The sequence below is a fragment of the Eschrichtius robustus genome, chromosome 16 (assembly GCF_028021215.1).
Source record: "Eschrichtius robustus isolate mEscRob2 chromosome 16, mEscRob2.pri, whole genome shotgun sequence".
NCBI lineage: Eukaryota > Metazoa > Chordata > Mammalia > Artiodactyla > Eschrichtiidae > Eschrichtius > Eschrichtius robustus.
In genome coordinates this window covers 23,103,513-23,115,984 of record NC_090839.1, presented here as the reverse complement: position 1 = coordinate 23,115,984, position 12,472 = coordinate 23,103,513, and the positions used below count along the sequence as shown (strand labels likewise).

The following is a 12,472-nucleotide window of genomic DNA, read 5'->3' as shown; positions in this document are numbered from 1 at the left end:
AGTTTTCTGGTGGTAGGCAGAAATCTGCCTTCCTGAAATTTCCACCATGTGGTTCCAGCATGTTGGCTCCCAAAAGACATCTGAAAGCAGAGATTTGCTCTTTATTCCCTGAATATCACTTTCTAGAGCCCAGTTCCTTCTCTGCTCACCCAGCTCCTTCAACTACTACTCGCTTGTCAATATCCCAAGAACAAAACACAGCCAGAACTGGCCGTCCTGGGGCACAGTGAGTATACTGCTTCATGGCATCCAGACCCAGTACATCCTCTATGTCCTTTACCTGCTTTCAGTTCTTATGTGGCTCCCTACTGTCCACAGGATGTGGACACTCCTTCCCTCATAAGGCCCTGCGTGATCTGACCCAGCCTCTTTCATCGCACCAGTGACTTCTTTCAGTTCCCCAGTTCTGCTCTTCTTTCTACTAGGCTTTCACACATGCCGTTCCCTCCACCTGGAACATGTCCTTTCCGTCTCCTGCCTACAGCACACCACCATCTCCTTCATCTGGTCGTCTCAACCTTAGGTATCAGTTCAGATGTCCCTCTGCAGCCTTTGCTGATTCCTCCTAGCTCCCTGAGCACCCTGGGCTCCCCCTGGCCATTGACATTTGCTTTCCTGTTTTTCAGGCCCATATATTGTTATCCTCAATGCCTAGCACAGGCCTGGCTATTGTTAGGCCCTCAAAAAAGAGGAGATCTGTGTAATTTTCATGTGGTTGCTGGCTTCCAAGATGGCCCCTAATGTTCCCCACTTCCTGGTCTTCATACCCTTGTATAATCCTCTCCCACAAGGAACAGGGCTAATCTGTATAACTAATAAGATACTGCAGAAATGACAGTGTATGATTTTCAAGGTTTAGTCATAAAAGACATTGTAACTTCTACCCTCCTTTCCCATATATCACTTGCTCTGGGGGAAGCCAGCTGCCATGTTGTGAGGATGCTCAAGCAGCCCTATGGAGAGGGCCACCTGGGGAGGAACTGAGGCCTCTTGCCAACACTGACTTGCCAGGCATATGAGTGAGCCACCTTGTGGATCTTCCAGCCCCAATCACGCATTCACATGATTGCAGCCTGACTGACACTTGACTGCACCCTCAGGAGACCCTGAGTCAGAACTACTCAGCTCCCGAATTCCTGACCCACAGCATCTGTGATATAATAAATGTTTGGGGATAATTAATTCTACTGTAATAGATAATTAATCCATGTCCTTTTCTATGATAAATTTTTGAAAGTCTTTTGTAGAAAGTTTCAATTCCTTTTTTTTTTTGGCTACACTGTGAGGTTTGCAGGATCCTAGTTCCCTGAACAGGGATTCAAACCTGTGCCCCCTGCAGTGGAAGCGCGGAGTCCTAACCACTGGACCTCCAGGGAATTCCCTCAATTCCATTTTTGATGACTCTGCATTTGTTTCTCAGTGGCCATATCACCCTTCATGGGAGACTCTGAGGTGTCAGCAGTCAGTAGCCAGGAACCCCTGGTGGCTCCTCCCAAGTGACCCCAAACTAGCCAGCTGGCTGTGGCATTCCCAGGGCTCCTCCCTTCCCAGGCAACTGGGTGTGGGGTAGAGTCAAGTTTCAAATCTGCTGAGCACCCCACCCACCCAAAATGAGAAATCAGAGAAGAGGCCAAGTCCATGGAAACTGTTCATATGACATACTTTATTTCCAATCTACAACCATTAAAAACGCTTTGTAAGTTTACACTGTACAGTTATTCTCATGTCTGAAATAAGACATGGGGGCAAGGAGAGCTGGCGGATTGGACCATGGTTGTCCTAGCACCCAATCCATCCTGGGAAAGAGCCTTTTGAAGACAGGAGTGGGGAGGAGAAACAGCGGACAGGAGAGGTGGACAGTTTGGCCCAAGGATGCCCTTAGTCCCTTCCCTCCCAAAGGCCTTTCCCTGGGGAACCCTTAGGGCCCACAGCTGCAGGGTCCACACCAGGAAACCAGGATGGTCAGGAAGGGGGCTTCACAGTATTGGCGGGGTTTGGGGAGGGGGGCCAGGATGAGGAGGAGGGACAGCTTCTGGCTCTCTTCCCCAGCTGCTGGGGGTTGGAGCTGTTTTTTGGCACTGTCTACAAGGTCTCCCTAGAGGTGAGAGAAGGAGGAGGAGGAGCTCACTGGGGATTTAGGAGTCTTTCTTTGAGGAGTTGTTTCTTTCCATTTGAAGAGAGGCCATAAGCCTATGGTGAGGTTCCCAAGGGATAAACGGTCAGGGTCTTTTGTCTCCCGCCCCCACCCCCAACCAGGATGCCCACCTGCTGCCTGGCTGGCACAACCCTACACAATCTTTTGTAAAACCCAGACAAGTAGGAGAAGTGGGTAGAACTGGAAACAAGCCAGGGGCAGGGAAAGGAAAAACGTATGCCTTCTCCCAGCCCCCCAGTTTCCAGGAAGAGGAGAACATAGTTTTGTTTTGCTTTGGGTAGGGGCAGGGAGGGTTCGCAATCTCTCAGGAGTCCAGATGAGATTGGTGTTTCCTGTTCCTGGTCAGGGCCAGCGTCAGTCCCTCACCAGGCCACACTATTTGCTGGTCTAGATCAGCAGGTGGCAAACTCCTGTGTATATCAGAATCACCTGGAGGGCTTGTTAAACCCCAGCTTGCTGGCCATCCCCCGCCCCCCAAGGTTCTGTTCCATAGGTCTTGAGTGGGCCCAATACTTTGCATGTCTATCAAGTGCCCAGGTGATGCCTCTGCTTCTTTGAGAACCTCCAGGCATCTCATCCTCAGCAACCTGGTGCCCCAAGACAGTGCCAGGGAGCTGGGCAACAGCTGGCAAGGCCCTGCCTTAGAGGCACCAAAATATCTGGGAAGCTGCTGGGAACAGACTTGTGGTGAGCCCCCCTGTGCGGAGAAGTAAACTAAGGCACAGAGATCAGTGGCGGAGCTGAGGGAGGAGCCAGGATACCAGGGCCCAGTGGACAGAGGATGGTGATGCAGGACTCCAAAACATGAGGGGTGCTCTGGGGCCCTAAGGATCATCCTCGTGCTTATTATAAAATCATACAACCAGCCAAACACAGAGAAGTTAAGACATCTCCTGGGCCAGGTCTCCAAGACTCCTGGCTGAGGTTCCTTTTCATGAGAGCAGTTTGAGTGGTATCAGAATGGAGAGTGACAAGGTGGCCAGGCCCTGACGACTTCGGCCCTTCAAGGATGCTTAGGGGAAACCAAAGCTCCTTTCCTTAGACCCTGGGGTCCAGGGGGCTAGTGAAGGGCAGGAAGGGAGTGGAGTAGGGCTGATGGGATACACAAGGTAGGGTCCAAGAAGAGTGCAGGAGGGGTGGGGAAGAGCCCTGGGCAGGGGACTCAGGCCCAGCATCATGTCACCAGTCCCCTTCCGTTCTTGGGTCTGTGGACTTTGCAAACACTGTTGGGAGGGGTAAGGGGTAGTGCCAGGGTGGGCTACAGGTTTTGCCAGGGTGGGCTACAGGTTCTGCCAGGGCAAGCTGTTCCAGAGGCCGTGAGGTCCAGGGGAGAGTGGAGAGTATGGGGGATGTCAAATGGACAGACAGATGGACGGATGGCCAGGGAGAGAAGAACCCAAGCCAGGCTGTATCTACTTTCCAAACAAGGCCATGTGGGACTGGGCAGGATAGAGGAGGCCAAAATGGGGGATCCAAGCTCCCCCCCCAGTTCCCAGTGGAAAGTGTTGGGGTCTTGCCGGGAGGCTGTGGACAGAAGAAAATGGGGCTCAAGGGTGGGATGGGGGGATGTCTTTCTGGGCTTGGGGGTGTGGTCACTGGGGCCAAGCCCAGCCTGAAGCATTGGGGAAAGGTTCCCCCTTCGGTGTGAGGAAGCACAAAATAAAACAGAACCCAGGGAATACAACCAGATCTGCAAGAAAACATCCGGAGTTGGGAGACCACAGACACGGGAGGATGGGTATGTGAGGCTGAGGGGACAGGGAGGGGTTTGCTGAGGTTACAGGGAAATCCACGGGAGACGAGTGGAGCTGGGGAGGCCGTTCTGGGAGGGCTGAGGGATGGGTGCTACCAGGAAGCCTGGTGCTCAGAAGAGGAAAACCTGGCCATGGGTCAGGGCCACTCAGTCTGCTGGTGGGAATCAGCTGGAGAAGAGGAAGCAGGAGGAGGGGAAGCTTTGGAGGAAGATGATAAAAGAGAGGATAGGTGGGCAGTGGGGAGTGAACAGACTGAGCCCAGAGAGAGGAAGGGGTTCAACCAAGACCACGGAATGGTAGGTGGGGGGTGTCTCACTCACCACTGGGGATGCAGAACCTGATGGGAGTCAGGAAGCCTGGGTTCTGGTCCTGATTCTGCCTTTAACCTGCTGTCTGACCTTGGGTGAGCCACTCTCTCCCTTCTCTGGGCCTGATTCCTCATCCAAAAAAGTGAGGGGGTTCGACACAAAAGGACAAACACTGTATGTATGATTCCACTTATATGAGGTGCTTAGACTAGGCAAATTCATAGAGACAGAAAGTAGAACAGAGGTTACAGGGGCTGGGGGGGAGGGATGGGGAGTTATTGTTTAGTGGGTATAGAGTTTCAGTTTGGGGTGATAAAAAGTTCTGGAAGTGGAGAGTGTATCAATACAACATTGTGAACGTATTTAAAGCCACTTAAAAATGGCTATGTCTTATGTATGTTTTGCCACAATTTTTTAAAAAGTGAGCGGGTAGGTTCAGTTTATTTTTCTTTCTATTCACTAAGACTAGTGAGGGGTGTATCACCCCTAGGGCCAGGGCACCAGGAGGCTGGTGTGGGAACAATGAGTGTGATCAGACCACTTTCCATGGGTGTAGAACCTTATGCTTTCCCAGGTGCATTCACAGGCACAGTACTGTATTTGGTCCTCAGCACAGCCATGCAAGGACATTCTCCCACTTTATAGCTGGAGGAACTGAGGTACAGACTAGCCACATGCTCCGGGGCCAAGGTCGTTCAAGTTGGTGGCCGTTTATTATTATCTTAAAAATAGTGACCTGGAAACCATCTTTGCATCTTAGGTTCACAATGCAACCGGCTTAGTGGACTTTGAAGGAAGGACACATGCTCGAAATTAGCAGCAGAAGAGTTTGTCTCCTGGGGCAACTATGGTTACATCCCATGACTGGATGATGACATGCTTCCCTTTTTACCGTGATGTGCTTCCCTTTTTACTGTGGCTGCCAGGAAACTCAAGAGTAAAATTTAATTGCAGGATTATGGGAATCACGTCAGATAGATTTGGGGAATGATAATTCCTCTTGCTTTTTGACTTTCTTTGTTTTTTTTTTTTTTGGCTGCGCCGGGAGGCATTCGGGATCTTAGTTCCCCAACCAGGGATCGAACCCGTAACCCCTGCAGTGGAAGCACAGAGTCTTAACCACTGGACCGCCAAGGAAGTTCCTGACTTTCTTTTTTTCTGTTGTCTTACTGATCCTTATGACTAAGATTGTAAATTGCCTCCAGTGCTTTTTGGAAATTCTCAGCATAATTAACCCAAATCAGAGCTGGCTTGAGGACCAGGTCCCCTAATTACCAGCTCAGTGCTCTTTTTAAGATATAACATCATGGTTATCTGGTTAAAAATAGATGGCCTAACTGTCAGGGCTGTGAACATCAATGGTGTGGCCACTGGTACTCAGGATCTCCCTGGGAATTTGTTAGATATGCGGATTCCTGGCCCAGAGGCTGAGGCGGGTCCCAGGAAGCTGCATTTTGGACATGCCCTAAGAGGATTCTGATGCAGGGGGTCCCCACACCACCCTCTGGGACACACGGGTCCAGTGATTCAGAGTGGACTGGTTTTATGTCTGGGTTGGGCAGTGGCATATTCTTGGTGTCCTATACCCACACAAAGCCCCCAGTGGGGCAGTGGGTTGACACAGCAAGCAGGACAGAGTTGGGTTGGGGGATCCAGTAGACCCAGGCTCTAGTCTAAACTTGATGACTTCCCAGTTAGGTGACTCAGGGATGAGACCTGCACTTCAGTTTCCTCATCTGTAAAATGGGAGCACTAACCCCTATCCTGCCAAGGTTGCCTTCCAGAGTTGGCCCTTAGAAGTCTGAAGGAGATGTGGCATGGGGAGGCAATTTCTAAATAGCAACGTGCTCTAGGAGCGGTGTACGGGGTGGGGGGTGTGTGATGCTGGTGGGGCTGGAAGGCTGGCAAAGCTGGGGTGGGGAGGACCCCATTCTAGATGGGAGAGGAGAGGGAGGAAGGGCCTGGAAGTTGGATGGGCAAGAGGAGAACAGGCCGGGTGACGAAACCATGAAAGGTGCATGGGGGCAGGCAAGAGGGAGCCATGTGGCAATTAGGGTGTAAGAGGGTCAAGTCTTGGGCCCTCAACTTTGTCACCTGGGAGAGCAGCTGGTAGAAGGGCGTCCCTGGGGAGACCAAGGGGCGGGGCCGTTTTGAGCAAGACCTCTTGGAGGAGTTTTTAAAATTGGTCAGCCTTTGGTGGGGAAAGAATTAGCAGGGGGCGGGGAAGGGCTGCCAGGGTGACAGGGACTTGGATACTGATGCTTTGTGCATGCAGGACACTGATGCGCCAAAGCGGTTCGACTTTCATTTCAAATACAGACATCATTGCCCCCAGGAGGGTTTAATTTGGCTCTGGGAAGAGGTCAGACATAGGAAACACAAGATCGTCCAGTTTGGGGTCAACCATGCCAACTGGTCTCCCATTTCCCCTCAACCAACTGGTGCCAACACAATGGATCCAAGCCTAGGGGTCTGTAGGGAATTAGGACCCCAGGGTTCCTTGGGACTTTGGCTGCAGAGAATAGAGATGGGGAAAGGAAAAAGAAGGCTAGAGGAGGAGGAGGAAGGGAAGGAAGAAGAAGCTGCTAGGAGTAAAAAGGTAAGGGGTAGCAGGAAGGGGAAGAAAGGGGGAAAGGGCAGTGACCCTTCCTGGGACCCAATGCTCCAGGGGAGTCCCCACAGAGGGCCAGGCAGTTTTCTGCTTTGGGAATGTTACCAAGACTTAAAAAGGCATTTGAAGAAGCAAACTTAGAAATTACATTCCAAAAGAGTAGAGAGTTTTTACAAACCAACCCCCCACCCCAAAAAAGAAAACACAACCGTTACTAATTAAAATGCTAAAAATCAAACCAAACCAATATTTACACGTAACATTTTCAACCCCATCAAGCCCCACGTCCAGAGGCTTCTGTAGGAACAGGGATGAGTGACCTTGCACAGTGGCATGCAGGAAGCAGAAACTGGGACTTTATTGAAAACCAAGATCTGGGGTCTCTGACACTGGCTGAGGGCTGGGTGGCCAGGCTCTAAGACAATGAGAATGCAAGGACAATCTTGGGTGAGAACGACGGTAAGGCTGAGAGGTCCGCAGGGTTCAGGTCTCACGAGGATTTCTCCCCAAGGCTAGAAGCACAGCCTCCCTGGCCCTCTGCAGTTCTGGGAAGTGCCAGAGGCCTCTGGTGGCTTGTGGCCTTGTGTGAATCCCCTCACTTGGAGATAACCTTGGAGGGGACCCCTGACCTCTTGGGTGGGAGCAGTGGCATCCTAGAGGGGATTGGCCCATGGCTCCATCAGCCTGCCTGCTCTGCCCACACAGGTCACTATGGCATGAGGAAGTGGCTGCTTGCACTAACGTAACCCCAAGTTCTGCTGATAGGGAATGGCGATGAAGGAATTTGGGTAACTGGTCCAGGTGCCCCAGAAAGGGCAAGACCGGGAGCTGGTGGGTGGGAGCGCAGAGGCATCTCCTGAGTCCTGGGGGCAAATTAGCCAAGCTGCTGGCTTTTGGTCTTCCTGATGGCAAATTCACAGATAAGCCACTTTATCCTGGTGTTTCCACTCTGAGCCCCCAGCCTGTAACAGGCAGATGTGTGGGCATGTGTGTAAACAAAACGGGTTCACTGGCACCAAGGGGGAGGCCATCTGAGTACACCTCCCCCATCACCACACTGCAATGAGCCACGGTGCAATCCATCCGATGGCTCAGGCAGCTCACATGGGACATGGGGAAGGGCGGGCAGTGGAGTTGGGGCTGGGAGGCGAGCCAGGAGAGCCCATAAGGCTAAGGAGAGAGGCTGGTGAAAAAGCTGGCAGGCTGGTGTGAACTGAGGCAGGCTGGCAGACACTCTCAGATCCATGTGCAAAGCTGCAATAAACAACATTCTCGAAGTTCAGTCCTGTTTTCCTGCGAGTTCTCACTTGGGGAACTTGGAGAGATCTCCATGCTCTTGATAAAGCCTTAGTAATCCGTGTTTGACTCATTGAAACAAAAAAGGTGTCAGAGGGAGGGAGGAAAATGAGAAAGAAAATGGAGAATGTTTAGGAAGTGGTTCAGCCCTCCACCCTGTCTGTGAGCATTTACAGACTCACGGCTGGGGGTTGGGCAAGTACCGGGTATTGAGTGTAAAGTGGTGCTCTGAGGCCAAAGGGTCAGCAGTTTTGGGGGAGCAGGCTGCAGGGCTCCAGCTTTGCTGGGGGGCCCTCCAAAGCTGACCTGGAGACCAGAGCTCGGCTGCTGAGTTGCCTCATCCACACAGGGGACCCTGCGCCTGTCCATCGTCTTAAAGCCTTGCATTGTCCCAGTGGCGAGAGTACATGTATCAACCTCCAATAAATTACCTTAGGGGCTTTGGGGTAAGTTAAATTATTAAAATAAAGTAAAACCACCTTAAATATTTATAGTAAGAAAAATTCAAATAAACAACCTAGGCAAGAAATGTGTTTCCAGGCCCCAGTCTATTGCCATGTCCTGGGGCACTGGCCTCTCAGAATGCTCCTCGGCCTGACCTTGCCATCTGGGAGTCTCTTACTGAAAACGTCTTTGCCCTCCACCAGCTGCAGGATGTAAACACAGTGGAGATGTGGTGCCCCTCCAGGGTGCCAGGGAAAGAGACCCCAGCGATCAAGGCAGTGGGCAATTAGGCATTTATTTATCTGTGCACCAGGTCTTGAGATGGACTTTACCTATTTCTGTCCTCAAGGAGTCTCCTGGGAAGGTTGGGGCCCCCCACGTCACCTTGGCAAGAAAGGCAGTTCCAGTGGCTCCCCTACCCTGAGCCCCTCGTCTTCTAGTCCTTGCTGCATCCAAGCTACGGGCAGGGAGATCCAGGGCTCCAGGATTCCAAGCAGATACTTGACCCTGGTTACTGCCCTGTCATATCCCCTAGAGCCACAGCAGTCCAGAGCAGCAGGGCTGGGAGGAGGAGGCGGTGGAGGGAAAAAATGGACGGGGTGATGCCCATTTCAGCTCCACCAAGAACCCCAAGTTGAGCCCTAGAGCAAAGCCTGTTCTTCTCATTGGTGTTTCCTCCCCATGAAGAGGGATGTGGTTGGCAGGGAACGTCTCTGTGAGCCCTTTTCCCTGAGGGGCATGGCCGGAAGTGTATCCTTTCCTTGGCTCCTCTGAGAAGTGGGTGTGGCTAGAACCAGGCAAGGCTCTCCCTTATGACCCAGGGATCAGCTCCCAACGGATCAGCTCCCACGGGATCTCTCTGGAGATGCTTCTGAAGCCCAGTTTTGGTCTTTCTCCCACTCGCTGCCTTCCCCTGGGAAGTCAGAGATCGCCACCCAGCAGTCAGCAGGAGGCCCCGCTTTACCTGGATGGGAAAGCTCTTCTGCGGCGGTGGTGCAGCTGCTGGCCCTCCTGGGCGAGAGATGCAGGGGGCGTGGGCCCCTCACCTCGTCTCCTCTCCGTGGGTTCCCTTTGGCTGTCCAGGGACTGGGCTGGTTGAAGTGGGGAGCTTGGCTGCTCTGTCACTCGCTGGGGGGGGCTGCCCTCTCCTCCCCACCCCAGGCGCACTCTGAAGGGTGCAGCCTGCACTTGGAAGGAGAGTGGCGGACGGCAGAGCGGGATGGCCGGGCGAAGCAGGAGGTGAGAGACTGGGCGCTACAGTCACACACGGCATCCTGGGAGGAGGGAGGAAGAAGTCGGGAGGAGCCAGGAGGCACTGCCCACCCAGGGACTGGGTGGCCAGGCAAGGAATCTGGACTCAGCTGTGCCCAGGGACCAGTTCCCAGGGGCTGTAGCCCCTCTCTGGACCAATTTTTAAAAATTATTTTCTCCCATTAGAGCAGTAATGAATGCTTATAAACAACGTTCCAGAAGGTAATAAATTCTGGAATATACAGAGAAGAAAGCAGACATTGTCCATGAAAGATAAATTCTCAAAACATTGCACACACATGCATTTACCCAAATGATTTCAACCCCTACAGCTTATTTTGTAATTGCAAAACATGAACACTTTTTTGTCATGTATATCCAGATCTCCTTCTTTTTAATGGCCATATGCTATTCCACTGAATGGAAATAGCTTGATTTATTTATCCAATGAATTTTTTATGTGGATGTTAGGTAGTTTCTAATTTTTTTTTTTACTATTACCAACACACAGGGATAATGGTTAAAAGTGCTGCAGTACATTATTTACAATTGCCAAAACCTAAGTGTCCATCAACAGATGAATGGATAAAGAAGATGTGGTATATATCTACAATAGAATACTACTCAGCTATAAAAAAAGAATGAGTGTGCTGAATTAGGCGATTGGGATTGACATGTATAAAGTGATGTGTATAAAATTGATGACTGATTAAAAAAAAAATTTAAAAAACAAAACAAAACAAAACAAAAAGAATGAGATTTTGCCATTTGCAGTAACATGGATAGACTTGGAGGGCATTATGCTAAGTGAAATAAGTTAGAGAAAGACAAATACTGTATGATATCATTTGTATGTGGAATCTAAAAATTACAACAAACTCGTGAATATAACAAAAAAGAAGCAGACCCACGTATATAGAGAACAAACTAGTGGTTACCAGTGGGGAGAGGGAAGGGGGGAGGGGCAATATAGAGGTAGGGGATTAAGAGGTACAAACTATCAGGTATAAAATAAGCTATTGTACAAGGATATATTTTACAGCACAGGGAATATAGCCAATGCTTTATAGTAACCATAAATGAACTATATCCTTTAAAAATTATGAATCACTATATTACACACTTGTAACTTATATAATATTGTACAGCAACTGTACTTTGAAAAAAAAAGTGCTGCTGTAAAACTCAATTGCTTAGTTCAAATCCCAGCCCAACTGTCTACCAGCTGTGTGAACTTGGATAAGTTATTTAACCTCTTTGAGCCTTGATTTTTCCTGCTCTAAGATGAGGGACGTGATACCTTTGTCAAAGTAGTTGTGAGGGTCACATCAGGTATATGTGAAGCATTTGATAGTGCCTATTAAGTATTCAATAAATCTTAGCAATTTTTATTAATAATGCAATACATTTCTTTACACACGTATCTACCTCTGTGAATATTTCCACAGGCTACATTCCTAGGAGAACTACTGGGTCAACAGGTAATAAGCACATTTTACATACTGAAAATCATTTGGATCAACTATGAAACCAACATTCAAAATACGGCCAGCTTTGTACCTCTGTTTCTTGATGTAGGTGTGGTTATGTGGGTGTGATGATTAATTTCATGTGTCAGCTTGACTGGGCCACAGGTCCAGATATTTGGTCAAATATTATCCTGGGTGCCTCTGCAAGGATGCTTTTGGAAGACAGTAACATTTAAACCAGTAGATTGAGTAAAGCAGATGGCTCTCTCTAATGTGGGTGGGTTTCATCCAATCAGTCAATGTACTGAACAGACCACAAAGGCTGACTCCCCCTGAGTAAGAAAGAATTCTTCCTTCCTGATGACCTTTAGATCGGAACTACATCAGCTACATATGCTGTACTGGAGCTATACTGTTGGCTCTTCTGGTTCTCAGACTTTTGGACACAGACAGGAACTAAACCATTGGCTTTCCTGGGTCTTCAGCTTGCAATATAATAAATCGCGCGCTCTCTCTCTCTCTCTCTCTCTCTCTATATATATATATATATACACACACACACACATACACACATACACATACACACGCATAACCACAAAGCCTATTGGTTTTGTTTCTCTGGAGAACTCTAATACAATGGGTGTGTTCAGTTTGTGAGAAGTCAATAAGCCATATTCTTACAATATGCTCAGTATGTATATTAACCTCAAAAAGGGTTTTCTTAAGTTAAAAAAAGAGGAATGAATATTTAAAAGGTTTTTTTTTTTTAAAATGCAGCCAGAGAGTATAGGGAAGTAAGGCACTCACCATACACTCCTGGGGGTTCTAGAAATTAAACAAAGTCTTTGGAAAGACAATTTAGCAACACTTATCAAATACCTTTGACAATTTACAGTCTTTTATTCTGGAATCCCATTTCTGCAACTCAAATGTAAGGAAATAATCTGCAATATGGAAAAATGCTTTTGTGTCAAGATGTTCACCACAGCATTACGTATAAATAGGGAAAAACTAGAAACCAGCTAAACATACAATACGTACAAATCACATGGGTCAATCCCAGCCCATGCCACCTCTCTGTGCCCCCACCTACAACCCTCCTTCACTCCGTGCACTGCAGACCATGATACCACCCCTGACCACAGCTGACTGGACCAAGGGGTTACACTGGACTCAAGTTACAC

At 49.3% G+C, this 12,472-nt stretch overlaps 1 protein-coding gene across 2 annotated transcripts in view; it reads right to left on the bottom strand.

The window, feature by feature from the left end:
• Nucleotides 1–1,643: 1,643 nt before the first annotated feature.
• Nucleotides 1,644–12,472, bottom strand: part of MTCL2 (microtubule crosslinking factor 2) — a 71,422-nt gene continuing 60,593 nt past the window's right edge. For both annotated transcript variants that reach the window (XM_068565274.1, XM_068565275.1), the window contains exon 15: nt 1,644–9,842. In XM_068565274.1, coding sequence (XP_068421375.1) covers nt 9,690–9,842 — 153 coding nt within the window. In that variant the 3' untranslated portion in view covers nt 1,644–9,689. The remainder of the gene's footprint in view (nt 9,843–12,472) is intronic.